The 26,833-nt window shown below is 40.2% G+C and overlaps 1 protein-coding gene across 5 annotated transcripts; it reads left to right on the top strand.

The window, feature by feature from the left end:
* The first annotated feature begins 1,583 nt into the window (after nt 1-1,583).
* Nucleotides 1,584-25,322, top strand: ferry3 (FERRY endosomal RAB5 effector complex subunit 3). Of its 5 annotated transcripts, none has more exons than XM_061823790.1 (15): nt 1,594-1,710; nt 2,177-2,365; nt 4,822-4,967; nt 9,188-9,369; nt 10,936-11,035; nt 11,139-11,260; nt 11,513-11,619; nt 13,016-13,213; nt 14,541-14,669; nt 15,911-15,979; nt 16,062-16,264; nt 18,503-18,560; nt 20,450-20,517; nt 21,694-21,813; nt 21,893-25,322. In XM_061823790.1, exons 1-14 carry the CDS (start codon nt 1,695-1,697, stop codon nt 21,784-21,786), a joined length of 1,680 nt encoding a protein of 559 aa, XP_061679774.1. In that variant the 5' UTR covers nt 1,594-1,694; the 3' UTR covers nt 21,787-21,813; nt 21,893-25,322. The 5 variants fall into 5 exon arrangements, with proteins under 5 accessions (XP_061679776.1, XP_061679774.1, XP_061679775.1 ...); XM_061823791.1 differs by having other exon boundaries at nt 22,018-25,321; XM_061823792.1 differs by having other exon boundaries at nt 1,584-1,639; nt 21,694-25,318.
* Nucleotides 25,323-26,833: the final 1,511 nt, after the last annotated feature.

Raw genomic sequence — 26,833 nt, 5'->3', positions numbered from 1 at the left:
TTAATTGGACACTCTAAATTGTCCCTAGGTATGATTGTAAGCGCGGCTGTTTGTCTCGATGTGCCCTGCAATTGGCTGGCGACCTGTTCAGGGTGGACAACGCCTCCTGCCCATTGACAGCTGGGATAGGCTCCAGCACTCCCTGCGACCCTCGTGAGGATAAGCGGCTAAGAAAATGGATGGATGGTAAAGAGACATGACTTGATTTCGTTTCCTCGTCACATCTTTTACCACACTCCCATAGAGGAGCAGCATCATGTTGTCGGGTTGTTGTGTTACAAGAGGGACTAGTGCACTCCAGAGGTCATGAGGAAAGACTATTATGTGGAACTACAGAAGCAACATTTCAGAGAGATCAGACAGGAAGATGAAGTTTGGGGATTAAAGGGTATTCAAAATGAACAATAACCCAAAGCGTACGCCGAGCTTGTTACAAAGTGGCGTAGGCTTCACAAAGTCGATGTTTTGAACTGATCTTTGCACACCTGAAAAGGCCTGGCGGCCTAAAAACTCAGCACAGTTACATCAGTTCTTTCAGGAAGAATGGGCCAAAAATATCTGTGTATATCTTTTCTACTCTTGTTTTGGAACTGAATGTGATGATGTGATAAGGCTACTGCACATTGCAGGTGCAGATCTATTTCTGTAAGATACAAGGCCAAGGACCACCCCAAATCCTGAAAGAAATCCTTTTAAAAAATTGCCTTATCACCTCCAACAGAAAGCTGTGATACAGCAGTTTTCCCCAAATATCTATAGTATGTCCAATATGTAATTGCTTGATGGATTGGTTTAGTGTGTTTAATAAATAAAATGAAGGTCGAAGTAGCCCATGCATCCTGTGAATTTTCTTTATGTTTGGACAAGAAAAAGTACTGTATATACTTAAGTGTGCTCTCCTTTAAATTATACTTTAAAATAATGTCAATTTATCCATCCATCCATTTTCAGATCTGCTTATCCTCACAAGGGTCACGGGAGTGCTGGAGCCTAACCCACCTATTATCGCTAGGAGGCTGGGCACAACGCTAACTGGTTGCCAGCCAATCACAGGACAGGCAACGGTCGCACTCACAATCACACCTAGGGGCAATTCAGAGTTATTGATAGATTAACAAATACATATTTTCACTTCAAACTAAACAATACTTTTCTGACAAATTAGGTGCAGATGAATATTTTCCCACAGCACCCCTGATGAACGCTCACGGCACGCTGCTTGAAACTACGCTTTAGTTTTCTTGGGAAGATGAGAATCACAATGCAATGATTAATACAGGTTTCAATTATTTTACAAAGGTTGTAGGCTAGTAAGATTAGTAAGTTTCCCATTAGAATGTGAATTAAAATAATTATTGATTGGTAAAAGTAGTCAGTTTATATTTGACCACGAGAGGGCAATATTGTCTGGAGAAATACGTACATGGAAATGTGTTTAAAAAAAGCTTTTTTTTTTTTTTTAGCTTTAATGTAACTTAATACATACATGTAATAAATTCAACCTAAATTACTCAACAAATGTGTCAAATATTCAGTCGTACTGTTAAACAAAAAGAGAATAACGAAAGTGCGCTTCCTGTCACATGCTTGGCTAGAAGCTGTCAGGTGACTGAACAGACAGGAAGCAAAATTTAAACCGGTAATTGTGCATTTTATTTTTCCCCAAAACACAGAGAAGCGTAAGCGATCTGTCAATGGAAACACGAAAAGGTTGTCTTTCTTCAGTCGTTGTCTCGCAAAAAAACGAGCTATATTACCACAGAACGTGGCGGTTCGTGTCTGACAAGCTGAACAGAATAGAAACACACGTACAGTAGTATGTACAATATTAGTTTCCTTAACATGGGCATCTTTCCAACTTAGATTGACCGGCAATGATTATAAAAGTAATAATGATCACATTTGGTAATCGTATTGCGGTGATTGGGAAGTCATTGGTCTTTCGAACATGCATTTATCATGAGGTTGTCGTTTTCTGTCGTCTAATTAGGTTTGTCTTTTATTTAACGAGGATTTGACTGGCCAATATCGTGTGTGAAAAGAACGATGATAATAAGACATGATGAAATAAGGTCATAGAGAGCACAATGCACACAAAAACAAAGAAAAATCAAAACACCACCACCGCTTAATTGCCTTCTAATTCTGTTTTACTTATTTTTTATGTGTTTTGTAGTCGAGACCATGAAGAAAATCAAAGGGAAAGCAAGTAACAAGGCTGAAAAAGAATTCGTGTTTGAGTTCAAGGCCGGCAGACACAACTGTGTTCTCAAAGTACCGTTGCAGTTCCCTGTTCAAGAGAACATCAGTGACCTTCATGGACGTCTGATGCTGCTCCATAAAATACCCTGCTACATAGAAAACGGTGAGATGTTTGGTCTTGGGCGCAATCGTTCATGTGATTGTGTTTTTATAACCACTTGTTCATTTGCTGGCCTGACTTCAGTGACAACAGCGTGGGTAGTGACTCTTATGAAAAGGTGTGAATGGTTGTCTGTGTGTACACTAAGGGTCTAAAGTTGTAGAAACCTGGTTATTCCATTCTTTTTTTCTTCTTCTTTCCTTTCAGATTGTCCCGTTAGGGCTCGCCACAGCGTGTCATATTTTTCTATCTCAGCCTATCTCTTGCATCTTCCCCTGTAACACCCACTGTCCTCATGTCTTCACTCACAACATCCATCCACCTTTTCTTTGGTGTTCATCTCACTCTTTTGTCTGGCAGTTCCATCTTCAGCACCTTTCTACCAATATACTCACCCTCTCTCCTCTGGACATGTCCAAACCATCGAAGCCTGTTGTCTCGAACCTTGTCTCCAAAACATCCAACTTTGGCTGTGCCTCTAATGAGCTCATTTCTAATCCTATCCAACCTGTTCACTCCGACCGAGAAACTCAGCATCTTCATTTCTGCTACCTCCAGTTTTGCTTCCTGTTGTTTCTTCTGTGCCACCGTCTCTAATCCGTACATCATGGCCGGCCTCACCACTGTTTTATATAGACTTTGCCCTTAATCCTAGCGGAGACTCTTCTGTCACATAGAACACCAGACAGTTTCTGCCAACTGTTCCACCCCGCTAGGACCTCTTTCTTCACTTCCTTACCACACTCTCCTTTGCTCTGTATTGTTGACCCCAAGTATTTGAAGTCGTCCACCCTCGCTATCTCTTCTCCCTGTAGTCTCACACTTTCCCCCTCCCTTTTTCTCATTTTCGCACATGTATTCTGTTTTACTTCGGCTAATCTTCATTCCTCTCCTTTCCAGTGCATGCCTCCATCTTTCTAATTGTTCTTCCACCTGTTTTTCCAGCTTTTTCTCAAATTTTGAATTTATGAAATTCAAGTTCCTATTTTACTCTATGAAAGCACAGAAAAGCTAAACTATACCAATTCCAAAATAATTCAAGTCAATTTACAGACAACAATACATTCTCATAAAAGTAGCCACCTTGGAAATATATAACAGCAGTGTTGCGGGCCCTAAGCCTATTTAAATGAGAGTGTATTGGCAATCCGTTTCAACATTAAATATCTTGTATTTGTACTGTATTGAATCTGGTATATGCGCAAACTTCTTCTGTCTTTGGCAAATATGGCAAAAGCACTTCCACTTTGCATGGTTGACTGGGGAAGGGGTTTTTAAAGAAGCCATGTAGGAACTTTACCTGTCTACAATGTCTTCTTTTAAAAACAAGATGTCCCCACAGCGCTACCAAAGCTAACTATACTTTACACTGTGTTTGGGCTTCGTTCATTTTTACATGCATGAAATCATCCATTCATCCATCCATCCAGCCATTTTCTTAGCCGCTTATCCTCACGAGGGTCGCGGGAGTTCTGGAGCTGTCAACAGGCAGGAGGCATGGTACACCCTGAACTGGTTGCCAGCCAATCCCGGGGCACACAGACACAAACTCACAATTAATTTGGTGGTAATTGGTAATTAGTCGCACTCACAATTAAACCTTGGGGCAATTTAGAGTGTCCAATTAATGTTGCATGTTTTTGGGATGTGCGAGGAAACCGGAGTGCCCAGAGAAAACCCACGCAGGTACCCGGAGAACATGCAAACTCCACACAGGCGCGTCTGGGTTTGAACCCGGGACCTCACAACTGTGAGGGCAATGCTTTATAGCTGACCCACTGCACCCTCCTCATGAAATCATATTTGTATAAATAAATGGTACGCAGTACATCTATTTAACAAAGACATCAACAGAAGAAAATAACTTCTAGCGTCAGTTCAGCTTCAAACAAATAAAGTAATCGTTATGATCATTAGCAAGCCATACACAGGAAGTTAGCTGTTCTTTGTTGGTCACGAGACATTCTGGATATGGCGGATTGAATATTGGTCGAAAAGTATTCGCAAATCATAGCTGTTGACTATTACATCATTCTCTGTTGTTATATCACTGAGCATGATGATACCTAACTTGAGGATTCACATTTTTTGGGGGCAGAATGCAACAAAATAGCCAATGTTTTGTCAGTGCCTTTCACTTAATATACTAGTTACCCTAAATCCTACTTCTTCTCGTAGAAATCAGTAACTTATAAAAACATGTATACAATTTAAGTCAGTCATCCATTTTTTTCAACATATTGAAATATGCCATAGTCTTTACTGACTTTAGATCACTCCACCTCTAGCCCACCGTCATCTGGGATAAGCTCCAGCTCACTGGGAGGACACAGAGTCTAGAACTTGGGTGGATGGATGGATGTTTCTCTTGTATTGACAAGATTGGAATTTGTAACCATTTTACACCTTCATTTTCACAATGTGAAGTTATTTTCTTTCTTGAAATGCTTCCCTCATAGAACTAAAAGTATCACTGTCTGACTTCATTGAGAAAGAGACCATTTTGGATTACGACAGAGAGGCAGAACTGGCCCTGCAAAGACTCACAATAGGTCACGTAGACGTAAATCAGCTCACCAATGCATGGACCAGAGCCTATGTAGAGGTAAGGAAACAGATTGCTACATGTTGTATACCGCAGTTTTTCCTCAACCAAGGGTCCATGGACTTATAGTGGTCAAAGTGTAATTGCAAGGGGTCCGTGAGTACATAATATCTAGTTTGAGACCCTTATCTACCTAAAGTACAGAGGGTAACAGGTGTTTTTATTCTCTAATTCCATCTGTTTCACAGGTGTGATACATTTTATGTTAAGCTTCCCCTCTCATTTGCATTGCTAAAATTATTACACATAATACAAACTTAACATGAGCTGCATTATTTTCAAATTATGAGTGCCCTTACGTTTCAGTGGGCATACACCATTTATTATTTTTTTAAACTAATGCTTTTATTGTGAAACCTGTAGGAAAGTGTTGCAGGAAAAATCGTTAACATGTGAGGTTCTGGTAAGCCTTTACAAACGAGTTGCAGAAGAACAACAAGGAGGAGGAAGAGGAGGAGGAGGAGGAGAAGAAGAAGAAGAATAGATAGCACACATGTAGTGACATCTAGGCAATATTTGGTTCCGAATCTGAAAGCTCATATTTCTCTCGGAGTAATTAAACAGTTTCTGCTCTGTCTGTCACATTTCACCACCACCTCTCCACTTTTCAGGATCAATCCCAAAAATGCAGGGGATCCAGAACCCTAGGAAGTCCAAGAAGAATTGGTACAATATCCCTAAATGAGAGGATTTCATTTAATTTTGATTGCCTTTATCACCTGAACCCCTATCTCTCTGAACTCGAGACGAGTTGGTGACCTCATGGGGACTTGAGTCTCCTTGAGTTACGATCCGCTTGTGTCGTCATCCCCACGATAACGAGTGTATACGGTCTCATTTGAGTTGACGAGATAAAGCCCAATAATCGCAAAAAATGGGATGGAGTGGTATCGGAGTACAAGATTTGATTGCCCTTGTCTGACATAGTGCAATCATGAAAGGGAATTTGCTGGTTCACCCATTATGTGTCGTCTCTCTCAGCCATCTTCTCTCTCCCATGGCGCTGATGTTTAGTTTTTTTCACAACTTTTTTTTGGCTGAGATATTTACATGTATATTTAAATTCACACAGAGCAAGCCCAAAGGCACACACACACTCATAGTATGCATTATATATATTTTTCAAGAATTTATACACTGTATATAGGCTTATATCAGTGACTTTCATGTGAATTGGTTGAGACATCATCTGTATACGTCTTCATTCTGTAATCGTTCGAGCATAAGAAATATTTTGGTTTCCCATCTCCCGGAGTTGCTGTAACTGATCTCTATCAGTAGTTGCGGCGACATCAACGCCAGTGACCTAGGGGTCTCAGTTTTTAGAGATTTTAAAACTTTTTATTACATAATTGCATGCTGACAACATTTTACATTGTTGTGCATCCAAAACATCATTTTATATTCATTGTAATCTTGAATGAGGCTTTTTGTTGCACTCTTGTCCTGTTTCAGCCCCTTCACAATCCTGCAGTCACACAGCAGTGTTGTGTCAAGTCATGGATCATTAAAATAATGGGAGCAGATGCAGTGCTTTGGATAAGTGTTTATTAAGAGTACTGATGAAGTCATTACATAGGCCTCCGTTGCATTTTGAGTCTCCCTGCTGGATGACATTTTGGTGTGTTTGTTACCAGTGGAATTTGGTTATTTAAAACTAATACATTGTTACAAGTGAGAGGCCCCGTAGCTCAGTGGTTAGAGCACTGGTTTGGTAAACCAGGGGTTGTGGGTTCGTATCCCACTGGGGCCTCCACTTCCCGAGAAGGGTTGCGTCAGGAAGGGCATCCGGCGTAAAAATTGTGCCAAACATATATATGCGTTCATCTGAGATGATACGCTGTGGCGACCCTGAAAGGGACAAGCCGAAAGGAAAACAACAACAACAACAACATTGTTTTAAAGTATTTTATAGAGCATAAATGGTGTCGCCAGATTTGCCACCTTGTCGCACTGCCTCAGCTTGAACTCCCAGGCTACTCTCGGCTCGTGCACTTCAACATTTAAGACTAACATTTTCTGCAGTCATTCAAAAATAACCATGGAGGTCTTCCAGTGTCCATCGTGATTCCAGAGCAAGTATAAATAGAGGAGTTCTGATTATTTTCTATTCCAGGATATGGTACATCAGTTCCAATAGGTTTTCTTAGTATATTCTTAGATAAAACCAAAGACAGGGTCCAACATTTCCAATGGCCCGGGGCCAGTAGAACTGTGTTGGGCTACCAAGATGCTGCCTGAATAGACGCTGGCTCAACTGGGCCAGTACATCCATCCATTTTCTTTGCCGCTTATCCTCCCGAGGGTCGTGGGAGTGCTGGTGCCTATCCCAGCTGTCATTGGCTAGGTGGCGGGGCACACCCTGAACTGGTTGCCAGCCAATTGCAGGGCACATAGAGACAAACAGCCGCACTCACAATCACACTGAGGGGCAATTTAGAGTGTCCAATTAATGTTGCATGTTTTTGGGATATGGGAGGAAACCGGCGTGCCATGAGAAAACCCAGGTAGGCACAGGGAGAACATGCAAACTCCACACAGGCGGGGCCGGGATTGAACCCGGCACTTCAGAACTCTGAGGTCAATGTTTTTCCAGCTACGCCACCATGCTGCCTGGGCCAGTACAAATTTCAGAAATAAATATGGTGAAATCAAGTCTTTTGAAAAAAGCAAAGAAATAAAGACATCTGCACATTGAAAAGTTGCCCAACCTCACTCCTTACAGCTGTTGGGTACTGTCAGGGACTGCTCTGTGGAAGATATACAGTAGTAAGTCATCCCTTACAGTAGGGAAATTTACAATTCAGCAGCAATAGGGTAGACTGGACACAGGAAAACAGTAGTATTCAAGAGAAGGCATTTGTCCAAGAAGCACATTTGCATTTTCCACTTTATAGAATCCTATCTATCACCACTGTTGTTTGTTTGCTATGTTTTGATTTTTACTTTTGAGAGATGAGCAAAAAATCTCAAAATTACATTATAGCTTATTTGATTGTTTAGCTTTGCTAAAGAACCATACAACCCATTCAGAAATACATAGCCCAACACAATTGAAGTTGATGAATAAAAAGCACAATACAATGAGTTGGAAATTATTTTCTATCGCTTGTCAATTGAATGCGTTGCAGAGATGATTAATGTTTTGGGGCAAATGTTCACTCCTTTTGCCGTTCAAAAAATGCTGGGACAAGAGAATTTACTCTGGCTGGCCGGTTTACTACTCTTCTTTCTCTTTTACTATGAAGCCACACTGTCGTAACACCTGCAGAATGTGGCTTGACATTGTTTTGGAAATTAGCAATAACCTCCCTGGAAAAGATGTTGCATGGATCGCAGCATAAGATGCTACATTTCCATATCATCATAAATGGGGCCTTCACAGATGTGCAAATTACCAATGCCATGGGGATTAACACGTTTATTAAAACGCTACCCCTACCCATCCCATCCCACTCTTCCTTATCATCACAGATGCTGGATTTTGAACTTTGCGCTGATGACAATCTGGATGGTCTTTTTCCTTTGTGGCCCGGGGGCCATGACGTTTATGATTTCCCAAAACAATTTGAAATGCAAACCCGTCTGGCCATAGCACACTTTTTCATTTTGCGTCATCCATCTTCGATGAGTTTGGGCCCATAGAACCTGGGGGCATTTCTGGGTTTTGTTGATAATGACGACCTGTGTTAACTGACATTGGTTCTCTGAAGTATTTCTGAGCCCACGTGGCAATATCCTTTACACACTATTAGTTTTAATGCTGTGCCAGCTCAAGTTCAAGTGCTAAAGTTTGTCCAGATTCTCTGAATCTTTTGATATTACAGACTGTAGCTGATGAAACCCCTAAATTCCTTGCAATTGTACATTGAGAAATGTTATTGTGCTCCTTTTATACACAATCATGACACTCACTTGTTCTATTAACCAGTACACATCTCTGGGATGTTGAATTGATAAATGAACGGATGAATTTTGCTGTTGAGGCAACAGCAACCTACTCCAAGTAAAACTATCAATCCTCAGTCACCCTCCATTATAATTTAATCTGAGTGTCTCCTTTTTGTTGACTTGGAAATCTTCTTGAGTAACTCGGTTAAAATATCACAAAACCTGATATTTCTTGAAATATGTCATTTTGTAAATAAACTGGGTGATTGTTTAATAGAATATGTAGTGATATTAATAAAAACATTTCCTTTTGTCTGTAAACATTTTAGACCACGCTAGAGCATGCGCGACCCGAGGAGCCCAGCTGGGATGAAGATTTTGCAGATGTTTACCACGAGTTGATCCATTCTCCTGCCTCTGATACGCTTCTCAACCTGGAGCACAATTACTTTGTCCGTATCTCTGAGCTCATCAGCGAGAGAGACATGGAAATCAAGAAGATACAAGAGAGGTTAGTGTTTTAGGAGATGAAATCCATTCAACCCCCCCATGTACTGTACATTTAAAAAAAAAAAAAAATCTTTACATTCTCTCCCTTGAGTTGAAAATGTATTGGAAAAAAATAAAAATACATAAAAATGTCCTAAAGTCTGATTAACAAACAATTCATAAAAACTTTTAATCACTTCTACTGAACACAAAACATTTTTAGACAAACAAAATTAAGGTTTACTTATTTTCATGCCGACTCCCTCCACACAATAATATTTTCCATCCATTATCAGAGCCACTTATCCTTACAAAGGTCACGGGAATGCTGGAGCCCATCGCTGCTATCTTCGGGCAGGAAGCGGGGGACATCCTGAACTGGTTGCCAGCCAATCCCATGGCACCTATAAATAAAAACAACCATTTGCACTTACGTTCACACCAAAGGGAAATTTAGTCTTCAATTGATAATGCATCTTTTTGGGATGTGGAAACTGGAAACTGGAGTGGCCGGAAAAAGCCTACTCAGGTACTGGGAGAACATACAAACTCCACACAGGTGGGGCCAGGATTTGAGCCCTCGTCCACAGAAGTGAGAGGCTGACACTTTAACCAGTCGTTCACCGCTGTAATTTTGTCGGACACAATTTTTTTTCTATTAATAACCTTATTTTTATTTAAAATTTATAATCAACATTTTTTTGTACTTCACCCTTCTGATGTAATATTAATTTAAGATGAGACCACTGTATCAATCAGTCATTTGAACAAAGTGAAATCTCAAATACTTTCCCAAGTTTCCTAAGTATTTGTTTTTCCGAAGCATTTTGGTTTTATTTAGATTAAAATACAATCAAGGATTTAGAAAATTCTGACTTCCATCCATCCATTTGTTTAGTGTGCTTGTACTCATTAGGGTCAGGTCTGAGGGTAGTTTATCTGGGCTAACTTTGGGAGAGAGGTGGGATACAGTATGGACTGGTTGCCAATCAATTGCAGGGCACATATAGGCAAACAACCATTTACACGCACATTCACAGTTAAATTGACAATTTAAGTATCTTTCTTCAATGAATCTAACAACCATGTTTTGGGGATATGGGAAGATACTGGAGAAGCCAAAGATGATGCAAGCATGGGGACAACATGCAAAATCCGGACAGGAAGGTCCAAGTCAAGATTCAAACCCTAAACCCCGGAATTGTGAGGCAGACTTGCTAAACTCTAGGACCAGTGGGCTGCTATTCTGAAATACATTTGCAAATAATAAAAAGGTAATTGTGGAGTTGTCTGTCAGAAAGCTAATAGCTCTTCCAATTAAAAAAAAAAAATCTACACAGGGCACAAATGAACACTTTTTGTTTCCCAGGTGCTATTTATGCTTTTAATAGATTGTGTCAGTAGAGTCCTTCCAATAGTACAAAAGTACAATATAATCAATAGTCAAGCCCCGGTGGTGGAATCAGGTTTAAAGAAAACTCAGTTATAAAGGCTCTGAATCTCAGAAATGAGAAAACAGCCAGGCAGTATTTTGCATGTACAGTATTCTCTTTATTGTTATCAATGCTCTTTCTTCCCTGTTTGTTAGACAAGCCGCAGAAATGGACAAAGTCATGCATGAATTGGGAAATACACTGAGTGACCATGATGTAAATGCAGTAGCTTCTCAGCACTTTGATGCGCAACAGGTAAAAATGGACTATACAGGAGTGTTATTACACGAGTACAAATAGTAGGTATGTAATCATGTGATATGAAGCCTAGCCTTTTAAAGTTTTCTGCTTTCAACAGATGCTGGAAAACAAGTGGGTCACTGAACTGAAGCAAGTGACTTGTATTCAAAAGCAAGAATATCAAGAGTGGGTCATTAAATTGCACCAGGACCTGCAGAAATCCAACAGCAGTCAAATTAAGTATGTTTGTCTGCATGTTTTTGTGTTCAGTATGAAAAAATGTAGACGGATAATACATTACATCTAATTGCGCATGCACTTTGTGTTCATGTTTCTAATATTGTCACAATTCCAGGCCTTATTGAAACTCCCAGATTCCATTTGCAGATTTTTTTCTGATTGTACAGTAATATGTACACCTAACTGTAACATAATGTGAATCTTCAATTTTCATGAACACAATTATTGTTCATTTGCATGGTTGATATCTAGTGAGGAGATTAAGGTACAGTCCAGCCAGCTGTCAGAATCTTCAGAATCTGGAGGCAGGATGTTTGATGAGCAGCCTCAACTGGAAGAAAGCTTCACTATTCATCTAGGTAAGTTCTCCCTTTGACAAAGCCATGATGGTGTATAAAAGGAGCACCTCTGAAGGGCTCAGTTGTTCAAGAGCTAGGATGGAGTAAGATTCATCACTTTGTGAACAACTGCATGAGCAAATAGTCCAACAGTTTGAGAGTTTGTCACCATTCTATTTGCATGTATTTAATGATTTCATATTATCAAAATACTCAAAGAATTTGGAGAAATCTCAGCATGTAAGTGGCTAGGTACGGCAGTACAAATCAGCATTATTGAGTAAAGGATTGTCTTGTGGGGTCAGGAACACAACAATCGTCACTTAGCACAATTCATCCTTACATCTACAAACAGAACTTAGAACTCTACCATGCAAAGTGGAAGCCAGTATATCTACAATACCCAGAAACGCTGGTGCCTTCTGGTCCTGAGTTCATCTGAGATGGACTAACGCAGAGTGAAAAGATGTGTTTTGATCTGCCGAATCTATATTTCAAATTGTATTTGGAAATATTGTACATTGCGACTTTTGGACCAAAGACAAAAAGGACTATCCAGATGTTTTATCAGCGCAAATTTCAAAACCGAGCATCTGTAATTGTATGGGGCTATCAGAATGCTCATAGCAATGGTAACTTGTACATCTGGGAAGGCATCATAAATGCTGATAGTTACATAGAGGTCATGGAGCACTATATGCGGTCTCCATTTCTTTTTCAGGGACGTTCCTACTTAATTTAGCAAGACGCTATCAAGCCACATTCTCGACCTTACCACAGTTGGGCTTTGTAGTAAAAGAGGAAGAGAAGTAGAAGACTGGGTAGCCGGAGTGAATTCTCTTATCCTCCAGTTTCTGTGGAGGCGAGAGACAAGAAAAACCACATGGCAACATGTTGGGGATGGCAAAATTAGCATTGCGGGCCGTGATCATTATTTTTATTACATGCCGCGGGTCACAAAAAAAATGGATGGTGGGCCGTAAATGGCCCACAGGTAGTGGTTTGGATACCCCTTCACGATATGTTTATCTTTCACTGTGACTTGAAGAGAATACCACTTTGTCTCAATGTTGAAGTCACCAATATTTTACCAAAAGGCACCATGCCAGCATAGTAGCAATGGCACCTATTTCGCTGAATGCAAATAGAAAGTTCGTAAGGAAGAAAGTTAGCAAGTTGGATGTGAAATGTATTACTTCAGAATACAGGAATTGAATGTTTTTATTTTAGATTGTAATACTGTAATACTAATACTTTTTATAGTATTAAGTAGTTATTTGTGAAAAGTGCCAATAAATATAATTTAACATGAGGTTTATTAATCCATGTTGGATGGGATGTTTATTGACTCTTGTAGAGACCAAAGAGTTGATGAACTACAATTTTGCACCTTCTTTCTTGTACTTGTTTTCATTAGGAGCACAATTGAAGACGATGCATAACCTGCGGCTTGTCCGAGCAGATGTTTTGGACTTTTGTAAGCACAGACGTCATGGCAGCAGTGGAGCAAAGTTACGGCGCCTTCAAACGGCCCTTTCACTCTATTCCTCATCTCTTTGTGGTTTGGTACTTTTGGTTGACAACAGAGTCAACTCCTACAGTGGCATCAAGAGAGGTTAGATTACAGTAAATGTTAGTATTTCATATTGTGTTTACTTTGGAAATGTAGTAAGTTACAATTACTATTTACCCTGTTGAAAATGTAATGGTAGTGTAAGCATGTCAATTGTTTCCTCAATATTATAGCCAATTACATTTTTATAAATGATTGCGTCAACAGGGCCCTTTTTTTGTTTCCTTTAAATAAGTTCATTAAAACCATAGATCATTTTAGGCGTTAACCACATTTGTTCTTTATACAAACAAACTCATAACAAAAACAATGAAATATAAAAAATAAAAAAAAAGATTTGTTGCATTTGTGCACAGCATATGGAAAACCTCAATACCATGTTGAGATAATGTTCAATGTGCACTAGTTAGAAAATATCAATTCATATGACAAAGCAGGATGGTATGGCGGACCCGGGTACAAACCCACCAACGCCTGTGTGGAGTTTCATGTTCTCCGGGTATTCCGCTTTCCTCCCACATCACAAAAACATGCATGGTCGGTTAACTGAAGACTGTAAACTGGCCGTAGGTGTGAATGTGAACATGAAAACATGTAAATTTTTTGTCTCCTGCAACTGGGTGGCAACCAGTTCAGGGTGTATCCCACCTCTTGCCCGAAGATAGCTTGGATAGGCCCCAGCACACCTGCGACCCTCGCAAGGATAATTGAAAGAATTAATGTATGAATGACAAAACAGATCAGTGAATTTTCCATAAAAAAGTACATAATTATAAAGATGAAAATGGTCAAAAGTCAATCTTCTATATGTTCAAAATTGCGAGTCTTAACATTTTCAAAATCTAAAAAAAAATTGGAGCTTATATGACAAGTTTGTGCTTTGAGGTCACACCAGATGTTTGAGACTACAGCAAACCAGAGTTAGTTTTGAAAGAATCTGACCTCTTGCTGCTGTTTTTTAAAATGTAATTAACTCATCATCATGAAAATTTCCTTAAGCAAGTAACGTAATGGATTACAGATGCAACCCATTTACATGTACTGGAATTAGTTACTGCCCAGCACTGCTTGCATAATATATGTGCTGTTTATTTTAGCTTTTGTTATTGATGTATTCACAGACCCTCCACAGTTGATTTTCCATCACAGTAGTTCTTGAACTGCTGTTATATCTAAGCACAAATATCCTCCCACTAATATGCACTTCCTTCCCTGTCACAATAAAAGATTCTTCTCTTTAAATGTCATATTTATAGACTTGTCTTTTTGGGATGTTTATGGAAACATTTTCAGATAATCCTGGAATATATTTCTTGCAGCAAGATTAGTATAATTTAGCCTAATAATGACTATCACTGTGTTAATGTAGATTTCGGCACGGTGGCCAAGGAGTGCACAGACTTCCACTTTCTCTGCCTGGAGGAGCAGTTGGAGGAGGTGCAGCAGGTGCTGCTCTATGCCAGAGCTCAGAGAAGCAGCAAGCAAAAAGATCAACCTGGTGAGAACTTTTCACATTAGGTGTGGCACATTATAAGGCGCCCTGTGTATTTAGGAGAGAATTTCAAACTTCCAAGTGCACAATATGGTCATGAAAATACGGGACATTATGAAAAACCAAACTGAGAGCAAAATCTGCAAATCTGCGGGACCGTGAATGGGCAAGGGGACACTGCACTTTGTTAATGGAAGTCATTGAAAATCCCCCACATTTATTGGCCTTCTGTGCTGTTTACTGCAGTCCAGTACAGGGCATGAAAGTTCTATCTGCTTTGTTGAAGGAGCCCTTGTATCTGTCCCCTGTCTTGTTGCTTGTCCAGTCAACCACACGTTTGCAAAATGACAAATTTTTAAGTATATCCATGTTTTTGGAAGACACACAGTCAAAAACTCCTCATACGCATACTAACTGACAATGATTCTTATAAAGAAAAATAAAATGTTAACCTGTTGTTTGTATATTTTTGTTGCAATTGCCCATTCTTAGGTCTAGCACGCATTACAGCGTTCAATTGCAGGGCATATGTAAAAGAACCATTCACACCTACGTGGGCTTTCAATTGACAGAAAACTCAAGCAGGGATGGGGAGAACATGCAAACGCCACAGAGATGATTTGAACTCGGATCTTCAGAATTGTTAGGCAGATGTGCTAACCAGTCGGCCATTTTGCCATGTGCTCAATTTACAGTTATTTACATGAAACTGTGACTGTGACGTGGGTCAGGGATAGTGACATCCCCGTCAGTTCCGTTAATTGTTAAACAGAAGGTAGCATGACCTGACTATGCTGGTGAGTTATTACTGTAATGATGCGATAATTTCTCCTCCTACTTGCTGAATGATATGGGCCTGCCTTTAACAACTCACAAGTGCCACACACTCAATGGTGGTTAACAGTGTCTTCATATTCTTCTCTATGGTTAATAACCTCTGAAAATGCTACTGTGCCCATGGGCTGCCAGTCCATCACTGTTCTACTTTATTGCAATGCAATTCTAGTCCACACAGTGCCACTGTAACATCTGATGCTGCATTACTTCTGGGTAAAGTTACATGCTGGATGATTACATTGAGATAGTACAAGCTACTTTACAAGTTTATACAGTATTTAAAAATTTTAATTTTAAAAGAGGAATATGTTTCCAACTTTTCCAAACAGTATTTATCATTCAGAAAGGCCATTTATAAATTTAATGATTTATCTTTTCAACGTTCTGATTGTCTAAATCTGTTTTTGCAGAAGTCACCAAGAATGGAAGTGATGATAAAAGTAAAAATGTTGAAAAAAATCCTTCGAATATCTTACCAGGTAAAGATTATCATATTCTGTAGTGTCAATCACAACCAAATTATATTATCAATATGCCTCTCACTGCCCTTTCTTTGCCAAGGTGAGTTCTATGTCTCACGCCACTCCAACCTGTCCGAGGTCCATGTCATATTCCACCTGTGTGTGGACGACAACGTGCGTTCCGGGAACATCACAGCCAGGGACCCAGCCATCATGGGCCTGAGGAACATTCTGAAGGTCTGCTGCACACATGATGTGACCACCATCACCATCCCTCTGCTGCTGGTGCATGACATGTCAGAGGTAATTGGAAGAAACACAATAGTATATGATTACACACAAGTCCATTATTGCTCTTAACAGACCCTATCAACCAATACTGTACAAAAAACAAATAAAGAAAGAAAGAAAGATCGTAGCTCGATTGAAAGGAAAGTTTTAAGTAACCTCTGGCTGGTGCAGTGTTTCCACTACATAGGCTTAACCTGGCTGGCTTGCTGAGGGTATATAAACAGGTGGCAAATAAGCTAACCCCCCCCCCCCCAAAAAAAAAAAAAAAAAAACCCCACAAGTGCTTTAAATGCAGACACAGGAAAAGCTTCACTTTGTGCCTCACAGCTCTGCACTGTGATTACCCAGACTGACTAACATCACTAATCATCGTATCACAAAGTTACTAATTATCACCTCAACGGTGGCAGCATCGTGAACACAAGACAGCAGCGCGGAACGTCCCTCAAGTAAATTAGATTTTGTTGGGCGGTTGGTCAACCTCGTATGTGTGTAAATGGATCGTGGAATGTTGTGAAGGAATTGTGGATTGGATCAACAACTGAAATACTTTTTACACACAACTGAATTTCAATGGTGAGTGTGGTAAAGAAGTGAAGAAACGTTTCCAAGCAGGTTGGAACAGCTGGCGGAAGGTCTCTGCTCTGGTGTGTTATGTGACAGAAGAGTCTCTGCTAAGATGAAGGGCAAAGTTTATTAAACAGAGGTGAGGCCGGCCATGATGTACAGATTAGAGACGATGGCACTGAAGAAACAACAGGAAGCAGAACTGGAGGTGGCAGAAATGAAGATGTTGAGGTTCTCGCCCGGAGTGAGCTGGTTGGATAGGATTAGAAATGAGCTAATTAGAGGCCCAGCCAAAATTGGATGTTTTGGAGACAAAGTTAGAGAGAGCAGACTTTGATGGTTTAGACATGTCCAGAGGCGATAGTGAGTATATTGGTCAAAGGGTGCTGAGGATGGAGCTGCCAGGCAAAAGAGCGAGAGGAAGAGCAAAGAAAAGGTTGATGGATGTTGTGAGGGAAGACCTGAGTACAGTGGGTGTTAAAGAGGAATATGCACGAGATAGGCTTAGATGGAAAATGATGACATGCTGTGGCGACCCCCAACGGGACAAGCCAAAAGGAAAAGAAGACACACAACTGAATTTCTGCACTTATTTGTTCTACTTTCTTTGTATGTATGGATTACTGGGGCTGCAGAGATCTGGTGAAATTTTCTCGTCAGTAGCACCTTTGGAAATATATTTAGTGAGAAAAATGGTGATGTATTAAATGCCTCAGCCAGTGTGTGTGCGTGTGTGTGTTTACAGTCGGTACAGAAAGTATTCAGACCATTAAATGTTTCTGTCTTTATATTGCTGTCATTTGTTAACATTATTTTTGTTCTAGCTTTTTATAAGAACACTTCAAAATGTGATGTGGTTTATATTCCTTACAGTCCTTATTTTTGTATTTATTTCTTCAAATGCTCCCAAAGTTAAAATAAAAATGAAAAAGGGAGGCACATTCTTGTCAAATACTTGTTGTAGTCTGTAATTCAGACAAACATACCACTTCAATCAAAGCCAACAAAAAAGGAAAAGCCTGTGGAGCGCAGCAATGAAACCAGAAGCTATCCATTATACATTTATACAATCTGGTTCATGAGTCTTCAAACTGCTAAAAGGACTCTGTTCAGCAAACAAAAGCACTTGAATCAAAAGTGTAAGAAAGTGTACAAGGCATGTTGCGGCATGACATCACACTAGCGGTTTCTACTAGTTTGAAAATGTACTTGCGGTGGATGGCAGGCCTGTGCATGGCTGTGTGCTGGTATTTGATAAGTACATTAAAGTAACATAGTTCAACAAAGGTTAATTAACTATATATTGCACATACGGTACAGTAAAATTTCTAGTGAACTAGTTATAAAATTGACAAGTTCTGTCTGAGGAATGGATTTCACATCATGTTCTTTTGCATTGTGGTTGAGGCGATCAGGATCACCGATCAGTGAAGTTAAATAAAAGGATAGTTGATCTCCAATCTGATCACAAAAAAAAAAGTTTTCTCATGCATCCATGCGGTATCTCCTTCAAGCTCAGGTCCACTACCAGAGGCCTGGGACCTTGAAGGTTGTGCACAGGATCATTAGCTGTTTCCAGTATTGTCCTCTTCTGGAGCCGATACTGTATCAGATGTTTTATCAATCCATATCTATATTATTGTTTTGCATTAGCAATTTTTGAATCTTATTCTCTGCCGACAGGAAATGACAATACCATGGTGTTTGAAGAGAGCAGAGCTGGTTTTCAAATGTGTAAAAGGTAACATTTTTTTAAAACGTGAGCTAAATATTTGGCTTTGGGTTTGGGTTTCCCCCAAATAGAATGCTTTGGTTGGAGTCTCGTCCTTCAAACATAAGTCATATTTCCATTCCACAAGGCCGGTTCTGCTCGGCTCGACATTGGTGTGTGTCCCTTTTTACACTTAAAAATAGTAAAGCTTTGGTAGTTGTGGGACGCTACTAAAACAATAGTGTATTGAATCCATCTCTAAGTACCTTGTCAGGATAACAGCAAGAATAGTGGAGGAACATTTATTAATATCCTGCCATGTGGTGTTTGCCCATGGGAAGGAGAGAATTTCTATTCAAGAGACTAATGCTACATACCCAATGGACACGTTTTGGGCATTTTGAACGGGGCAATTACACAGTCAATGCAGTACGCAAAGATACAGTGCCATGAAAAAATATTTGCCCCCCTTCTGATGTCAGTTTTTTTGGGGTTTTTTTTTGCACATCCATCCCATATACAGGTTTCAAATCATTAATCCAATTTTAATATCACGCAGAGACAACCTAGTGAAATGCAAAATGTAGTGTCCAGTGGGGTAATTTATTATTTAAAAACAAAAAAGGGAGGGGGGGTAATAAATGATGACAATGTGTTCAATGAATTGCTTTCTACAATGATACAGAGGGTTCCATTTTTGCCATTCATATTTATGAATGAAATACATCCGATCCACCTCACGCCTGCTTAGCTTGTGAATCCCTCTACCTACTCTGCAGGGAGGCGGGCTAGACCTGGTACTTTTATGGATTGGTGTCCCTTCGTTGTATTTAAAATGGGGCGTGAACTGACTTCAATTCTTTCCAATTGGAATAGGTTATTGCATACCCTTTAAAATCGGTGCAAACATAAAAAATAAATAAACGGTGCAAATAGGCTTTTATGATGACGTCATATGTATACAGAAGAGGACTCCAGCGAGGCACTATCTCAAACACAATGTGGAGAAAAAAAAGCTTAACAAAGTTATCCATCCATTATCTCAGTCGCTTGTCCCCACGAACGTCACGGGAACGCTTGAGCCAATACCAGCTTTCTTCGGGCAGGAGGCGCCCTGAACTGGTTGCCAGCCAATCACATGACAGAAAATTACACTGTCATCACCAAAATCTTTCTAAAAATCTCTGTGTGCTCACTTCAACTTTTGAAAATATTAGAATCATTGTCCCCCCCAAAACCCAGAGGAGCATGCCATCCAGTACATAAAAAAATTATGATGCATTGAGTGAATTAATTTCTACAATGATCAAGAGGTTTAAATGCCCACTGTTGAAAAAAAAAAACCTTTGTACACCTCACAAGTCAGAGTACCTCACGTGTCTTGTCTACCTGCATTTACACTGATCAGATTCACCAAAATGCAATCAAAGCCCCTTGGCTAAAACTTTGACATGGTGTGACATTTTTAGATGGGCTTTCTGGCTCAAAGATCTCACTCCGGCAAGTGCCTCTCTCAGAGCACTTGCTAAAATTTTGTTTTTCGGTGAAAATGAAGACGCATCACTCAAAAATGGAGCCCTCAGTCACCAAATTGTCACATTCCATGTAGAAGCTAAAGGACACCCCCTTGGTGCGCCAACACCGCCCAGCTTGGCATAGTCTGCCAAATAGACAGACTAGAATGAATATCAAGATGTGCACCATTTCATCTCTGGCACACAATGCGCAGTCTACAAATAAATTATCCCAGGGTGTTTTCTGAAGGACAAATACTTTTCTTGTGATTGGTAAAACCCTTGCATAACTTTCAAAATTCGTCACAGTCTGTTAACAGGTTGTCAGTGTTACAGATAAGGTAGTATAATTTTAGTGGGTTGTTTTTTTGGTGGGGCTCCCTCTCATTGTCATTTTCTTGTCAGGTTTCATGATGGAGATGGCTTCATGGGATGGGGGCATATCGCGCACGGTGCAGTTTCTCGTGCCAAAGGTGAGATGCGTGTGCTTTGGCTTTATTTCACAGTTGTGCAGGCTTTATCTCTGCACCCAATGTGCAAGCATCAGGTAACATCGTCACTATGAAATGGTAATTGCCGTCTTTCACTCCGGACGTATGTGCCAACCTCCGCTTTTCCCTCAGTGTTCTAAGACTGTCTTGCTAATGCTGTGTGGAAGCAATGACTTAAAGGTCTCTAAATAAAAGTTGAGTGGTGTGAACAAAGCAATAATAGGTTGACTTTAAAAGTCAACCAAGTGAATGCACAGCTCCCTTTTCATCATTTTCTGCCAGAAAAGCGGCCTAAGAATTCAACAGAAACCTATACTGAAGGTGTATGCAAGATCATAACAGGCACACCTGCCTTTGCAGCACATAACTTTTGAATCCTTAAAAAGACTGCCACAAATCATGATTGGAGAACTCAAGTTTGTCTTGGCCCATGTTTACACTGTGTCATGAATGTAAGCTTGGACACTCATCCACATACAGTGATAAGCATTGGGATTCGCATGCATCTATCGTATGAAATCCACAACCCCTAGTTACGTCTTAACAACTGCAAAATGTTGCCACAAGGGTCAGATGCTTCTGCATGATAAGACCACACGTTCTCAAAAAGTCATTTGGACCTGCCAGCTTTGAAACACACGAGGTTTTATTTTAGGCTTTACAGAATGTTTATACTTATGGGCTGTGTCGTCTGAGAGACACCTGAGACTATAGCATGTGGCACTGTTGACACCGTAAGACTATAAAACCAGAGGCTTCAGAAGCTCCGAGTGAATCAGCTTCCTGTCAGCTCCGTGCTCAGACAGGATTGGAAAGAGCTCCTCTGAAACAACATTGTTGCCTTCAAAGGGACTAAATATATGCTGTGGAGTTGTGTGCTGATATGTGTATCGATCAGTACTTAACATTCCCATCTGACAGGTCCCTTTGAGTGACTCTATGCGCCGTCCTGTTGTCATAACTAACCCAGATCATTCCGCATCCTCTTAACTTCTGTCCCACAAGGAAAATACCTTGATGTTCAGTAAAGGTTATCACCTCTCCCCATACATGGTGCAATTTATTGTTAAGCCGAATATTTCAACTTTCTACCGGTGCCACAGAATACCATCCCTCATTCCTCACTAGGCTGGGTATGTGTGTCTTTTATGTTAACAGAGTATCTCAGAGGAAATGTTCTACCAGTTAAGTAACATGCTGCCTCAGATCTTCCGTGTCTCCTCCACCTTGACACTCACATCGAAGCCTTGATGGGAAGAGATGCACCACACTCTCAAGGTCCAGAACCAATGATGATCTTTTCCCGTCTTTTTATAGTTTAAAGTCATTGCTGTGTTTTAAGTCTGAAATTACGCAGGAGGTGCGATGGGGCCTTGAGAAATGGAACACAAGAAAACTCTTTTGACTCTACCTTAAAGTGCATACAGAGAAGTGATGATCCTTAAGCAGTTTAATAAGCCTTTTAATTTGTTCCCTTTAAAGCTGCATATCTTAGTGAAAGACGGCTGGGTCCCGCAGCTCACCAAAGCAGCTGCTGCAATTATCGTTTCAAGCCTCCAGGGTGCAGTGCCACTGACAGAGTTGGATGACGCTAGCGACAAACTGGGAGCTTATGTCATTTCTTCAGAGCTGCTATCTCTTGCTCACTCTGTTATTTGGGGCACCAGCACGATGCTGCCTGTTATGACGAGAAGTGTCATAATTTCATCTCGCTGGTAGGCAGTCTACATACATCCCCTTGAGAGATGACTTGAATAAGACAGTTCGGGATGGGGGTGGTTTAGAAAGCATATAGAATAGAAATTAATCAATTCCAGAGTAAAACTCTGGGCTTTGTCTGACCTTTATTGTACAGGTATTGTTGTAATTATTATAACCATTACACAATTTGACCATTGTATATGACTGTAAATATAATACATGATAAAAAAAATGTTTAACATTTTGATCTGAGGAGGGATCAGGGCCATGCAAGTGTATAAATACGAGAAACCACTTTACAGTGGCACCAAACTCAAAATATTCTGGCTGCTCAGTAAAAGATAGCTGAAGCGACAGAATGTTATCGTCATTAATGAAAGAGGGAAAAAAAGAAATGGCGCGCTTACAAAGTTTAGTCTTTGTTTTGCAGACTCACCAGAGGAAAAACGGTAACCTTCCTATGCATCTGCAACCAAGTGTGATTACTGAATTTATTATTTTAAAGCGACAGTGTGTATGGATTCCTCCCATCTAGAGTTGAAATTGTACGTTACATCCAAACAAATCATGCACTGTAGAACCTGTATTTGTACACGTTTTCTGTAACAGTGGTAGCCTTTGTATATCAGAAAAGGTCAAACATCATTGTCGAACAAAACATAATGGAAAAAAGTTTGCGTCAGGCTATTTTTGGCAGCGTTCACATATGTGTTGAGGAGAAAGCTGACATCAGTTTCAAGATGGCAGACTGTCATGGTGCCTCCCAACTGGATCCACCGTTCTTATGTATGAAAATAAAATCTAAAATTCTTTGCTTATGCCAATCTATCATTATTAGCAGAGGCTATAGTACACCAATGATAATACATAAATGAAGACACTTGATTTTGGCCAGTAAACAACTGAAAATCTAACAGAGTATCCCTTTGATGTATTTAAAATTAAAATGTTTGAGACTTTTTAACAAAGACGTTGCTATTCGTTTACAAGACCATCGCGCGTCAAACAAGTACCACAATTTAAATAGACACGGTCTCTGCAGAGACAAGTGATAACATTTCAAATTCCCAGTAGACCAGTTCCACTGGTGCAAAGATGAGCAGTATGCAGCTTTCAATGCTGCATTGCAGTGAGCCCAAGTGAGCGTGATTCCGCTCCGTTTAGTCTTTCCTGTCCATTTTCATGACAGCAGGTGGCACTGTTCGTAAATACAAGTACATATGTATGTATGTGTATGTTGAAAAAAAAAAAGACAGGAAGAAAGGTCCACAGTACTGTATATGTATTCTTATCTGGACCAAAGAGTTGTAGATTATCCAGATGTCAGTGCGTTTGTTTCTCTCACTTGCCTGTACATTTACTTTTTTTTAATAAAACAATTATTCAAACACCAAATTCTCGTTAATACCTCAACAAAATCTCATCACAGAGTACAAGATTCTAGATTATTCTTGATTTATTTTTGTCAGGCCCAGGCTGTCAATCTGAGTTGATGAATTCACCAATGGGACAGATTTACGGTGGCTCAGAAGTGCAAAAACAAAATCCGAAACACAGTAAGCAGGCTAAGCAGAGGAAACCTCGAATTAGGAGTTTGTACGATATATCAGGTTACCATGTCAATGAATGAGTCAACTGTAAAGTTATGTTTTGCAGAGTTCAGCATTAGAATTGGTCTCATTGGTCTTGAGCGCTGGGTTTTCTTAAACACAGCACACATTCTATTCTGCACTACAGCTAGTCTGTGTTTCTGTCCTCCTCAGCGCTGTTTATGTGCTTGAAAGATGATGAGCGCAGTGTTTAACGGATACCTCATATATAATCAAAGCAGCTTCAACAGCTACAAAAGATTTGTTTACAAACTACCAAATATAACCATGACCCAACTCCCTTAACCTCTTTTGAAATGGGTAATTATTTCAGCTTTGTAACACCAACATTACTGAAAACATTGTTTAAATGCAAACCTCCAGTGTACTCCAAAAGTATTTGAAGGGCAAGGTCAATTCCTTTTTTTTTTGTTGTATACTGAAGATGTTTGGATTTCAGATCAAAATATGAATCAGGGAAAAAAGTTCAGAATTTCACTTTTTATTTCATCGTATTTACATCTAGATGTATTAAACAACCCAGTAGAGAGTACCTTTTCTTTGAAGCCTCCTACTTTTCGAGTGAGCAAAAGTATTAGGACATTATTAAATGCTGGAATCACCTTTATTGGCCAAGTATGTAAACAACTGTTAGATTTGTTGTGAATATATTTATCTATTTGAATTATTGTAGGTACATAGTAGTATGTTAGTGTCGTCCTTGCTTCGAAAAGTCTTGTTCACAGGACGAGCTCCCTACACAGAGATGCAACAGTATCTTCCTACAAGTGGCCAAGGACAACGCCATCATAACCAAAGAATGTGCCAAATCATCACCAAAAACTGTCCCTTTGTTCATTTCATCTGCTCACCCCTCCTTTTGATCTTGTGTTTTCTAAAAGAAAAAAAAAGTACATGAGAGGCTGGTTCAGAATGTGTTTGGAGACTGTAACTGGGCTCTCTCTTTCACATCCTCCTGATCGGAAGAAAGAGGACTTCTTGTCCGTTATGTGTGCAGCTATTCCAGCAAGTTAGGTGATAAACCCAACAACAACACAAAAGGAATTTATCTCTAGTAGTTGGAGCCACCCTAATATGACATACATGTTGAGTATGACAGTCAATGAGTCAATTGACAGGGAACATTTATTTATTAATTTTTGGAACTGACAGTTATGCAGAGGGTGCGGACACTTCTAGGATGAAATGAACTTAATATTTGGTGGCATAACCTTCACTTGCAGGAAATGCATCAAGCCTTCAACCCAATGACTTCACCAGACTGTTGCATTCTTCATTTGAAAAGCTTTTCCAGGCCTATTTCAATTCTTGTTTCCTCTTTGGGAGGAAAAATGTATGCTCTATTATGTTCAGGTCCAGTAATGTGTTTGTTGCAATGTGTTTTAGAGTCATTGTCTTGTTGCATGATGAAGCTTCTCCTGATCAGTTTGGATGCATTTTTTCTGTAAATAGCCAAACAAATGGTTTTGTAGACTTCAGAATTCATTCTGCCGCTGCCATCATGAGTTTCCTCAATAAAGACTAGCGAGCCTGTTCCAGAAGTCGTGACATTACTGCCGCCTTGCTTTACAGATGAGCTTCTGTGTTTTGGATCATAAGCAGATCCTTTCTTTCCCTATTCCTTGTCCTTAGAGGTTAATCTTGGTTTCGCATTTCCAGGCCACCGTCCCTTCCATTCCATTTTCCAAGCCTCTTATCCACACAAGGGTCACGGCAGTGGTAGAGCCTATCCCAGCTAACTTACACCAGTCTATAAAATTTTGTTCCAAAACTTTTGTTGCTTATGTTTTTTCAGGACATTCCACATTGTTGTATTGACTACATAAAACGTCTTTGCCATTGTTCTGATAGATTTTCCCTCTTTTCCCAGCTTCAAAATGATTTACTTTTCTCCCATAGGAAGCTTTCTGGTCTTCCTGCTTGCTTGCTAGCAAATGCAGTTTTCACAGGTGAAACCCAAAGCCAAAAACAAGAACTATCTGTTTAAGTATGGTAATCAATCTAAAAGGCAACACCCGAGCAACTGCAAACACCCGTCGGTTACTTGTGCCATTACTTTTTGCTCACTTGAAAAGTGGGTGAATTCCCAAAAAATGTGGTCTTCCCTGTGTTGTTAAATACGCCAAGATGTAAATACTGTACATAGAGAGTAAAACTATCATCTTTTTTTAAAGTATAATTTTACATTGGGAATCATTCACTTTGAGGCAGAAATCTGCCATACACCTTCTTTCCTTCTTCTTTCGGCTTGTCCCTTTCGGGGTTGCCACAGCGTGTCATCTCAGATGAACGCACATATGTTTGGCACAATTTTTACGCCGGATGCCCTTCCTGACGCAACCCTTCTCAGGGAGTGGGGGCCCCAGTGGGATACGAACCCACAACCCCTGGTTTTCCAAACCAGTGCTCTAACCACTGAGCTACGGCATGTCAATGAATAGTAAAGCTGTTCGATAAATGTTCAACACAAGCCAACTGGAATTTAGGCCATACTGTATTCTTGGGGCGGCACGGTGGATCAGCTGGTAAAAGCATTGGCCTCACAGTTCTGAGGTTGTGGGATCAATCCTGGACCCGGCTGTGTGGAGTTTGCTTGTTCTCCCTGTGCCTGCGTGGGTTTCCTTCGGGTACTTCAGTTTCCTCCCGCATCCCAAAAATGTGCAACATTAATTGGACACTCTAAATTCCCCCAAGGTGTGATTGTGAGTGCGGCTGTTTGTCTCCATGTGCCCTGCGACTGGCTGGCAATCACTTCAGGGTGTACACTGCCTCCTGCACATTGACAGCTGGGATAGGGTCCAGCACTCCCCGCGACCCTCGTGATGATAAGCGGGTAAGAAAATGGATGAATGTGTGTGTGTGTTTCTTTTGGCTTGTCCCTTTCGGGGTCGCCACAGCGTATCATCTCAGATGGACGCATATATACGTTTTGGCACAATTTTTACGCCGGATGCCCTTCCTGACGCAACCCTTCTCAGGGAGTGGAG

The sequence above is a fragment of the Syngnathoides biaculeatus genome, chromosome 6 (assembly GCF_019802595.1).
Source record: "Syngnathoides biaculeatus isolate LvHL_M chromosome 6, ASM1980259v1, whole genome shotgun sequence".
NCBI classification, from domain to species: domain Eukaryota; kingdom Metazoa; phylum Chordata; class Actinopteri; order Syngnathiformes; family Syngnathidae; genus Syngnathoides; species Syngnathoides biaculeatus.
Note: the sequence above shows the minus strand (reverse complement) of the source record. Positions and strands in the feature narration are given on the sequence as shown.

What these genes read in the sequence shown, in the direction of transcription:
- ferry3 (XM_061823790.1), top strand. An exon ending in AAGCTTCACTATTCATCTAG is followed by an intron (nt 11,620 to 13,015) that starts GTAAGTTCTCCC and finishes TGTTTTCATTAG; the next exon opens with GAGCACAATTGAAGACGATG. An exon ending in CTACAGTGGCATCAAGAGAG is followed by an intron (nt 13,214 to 14,540) that starts GTTAGATTACAG and finishes GTGTTAATGTAG; the next exon opens with ATTTCGGCACGGTGGCCAAG.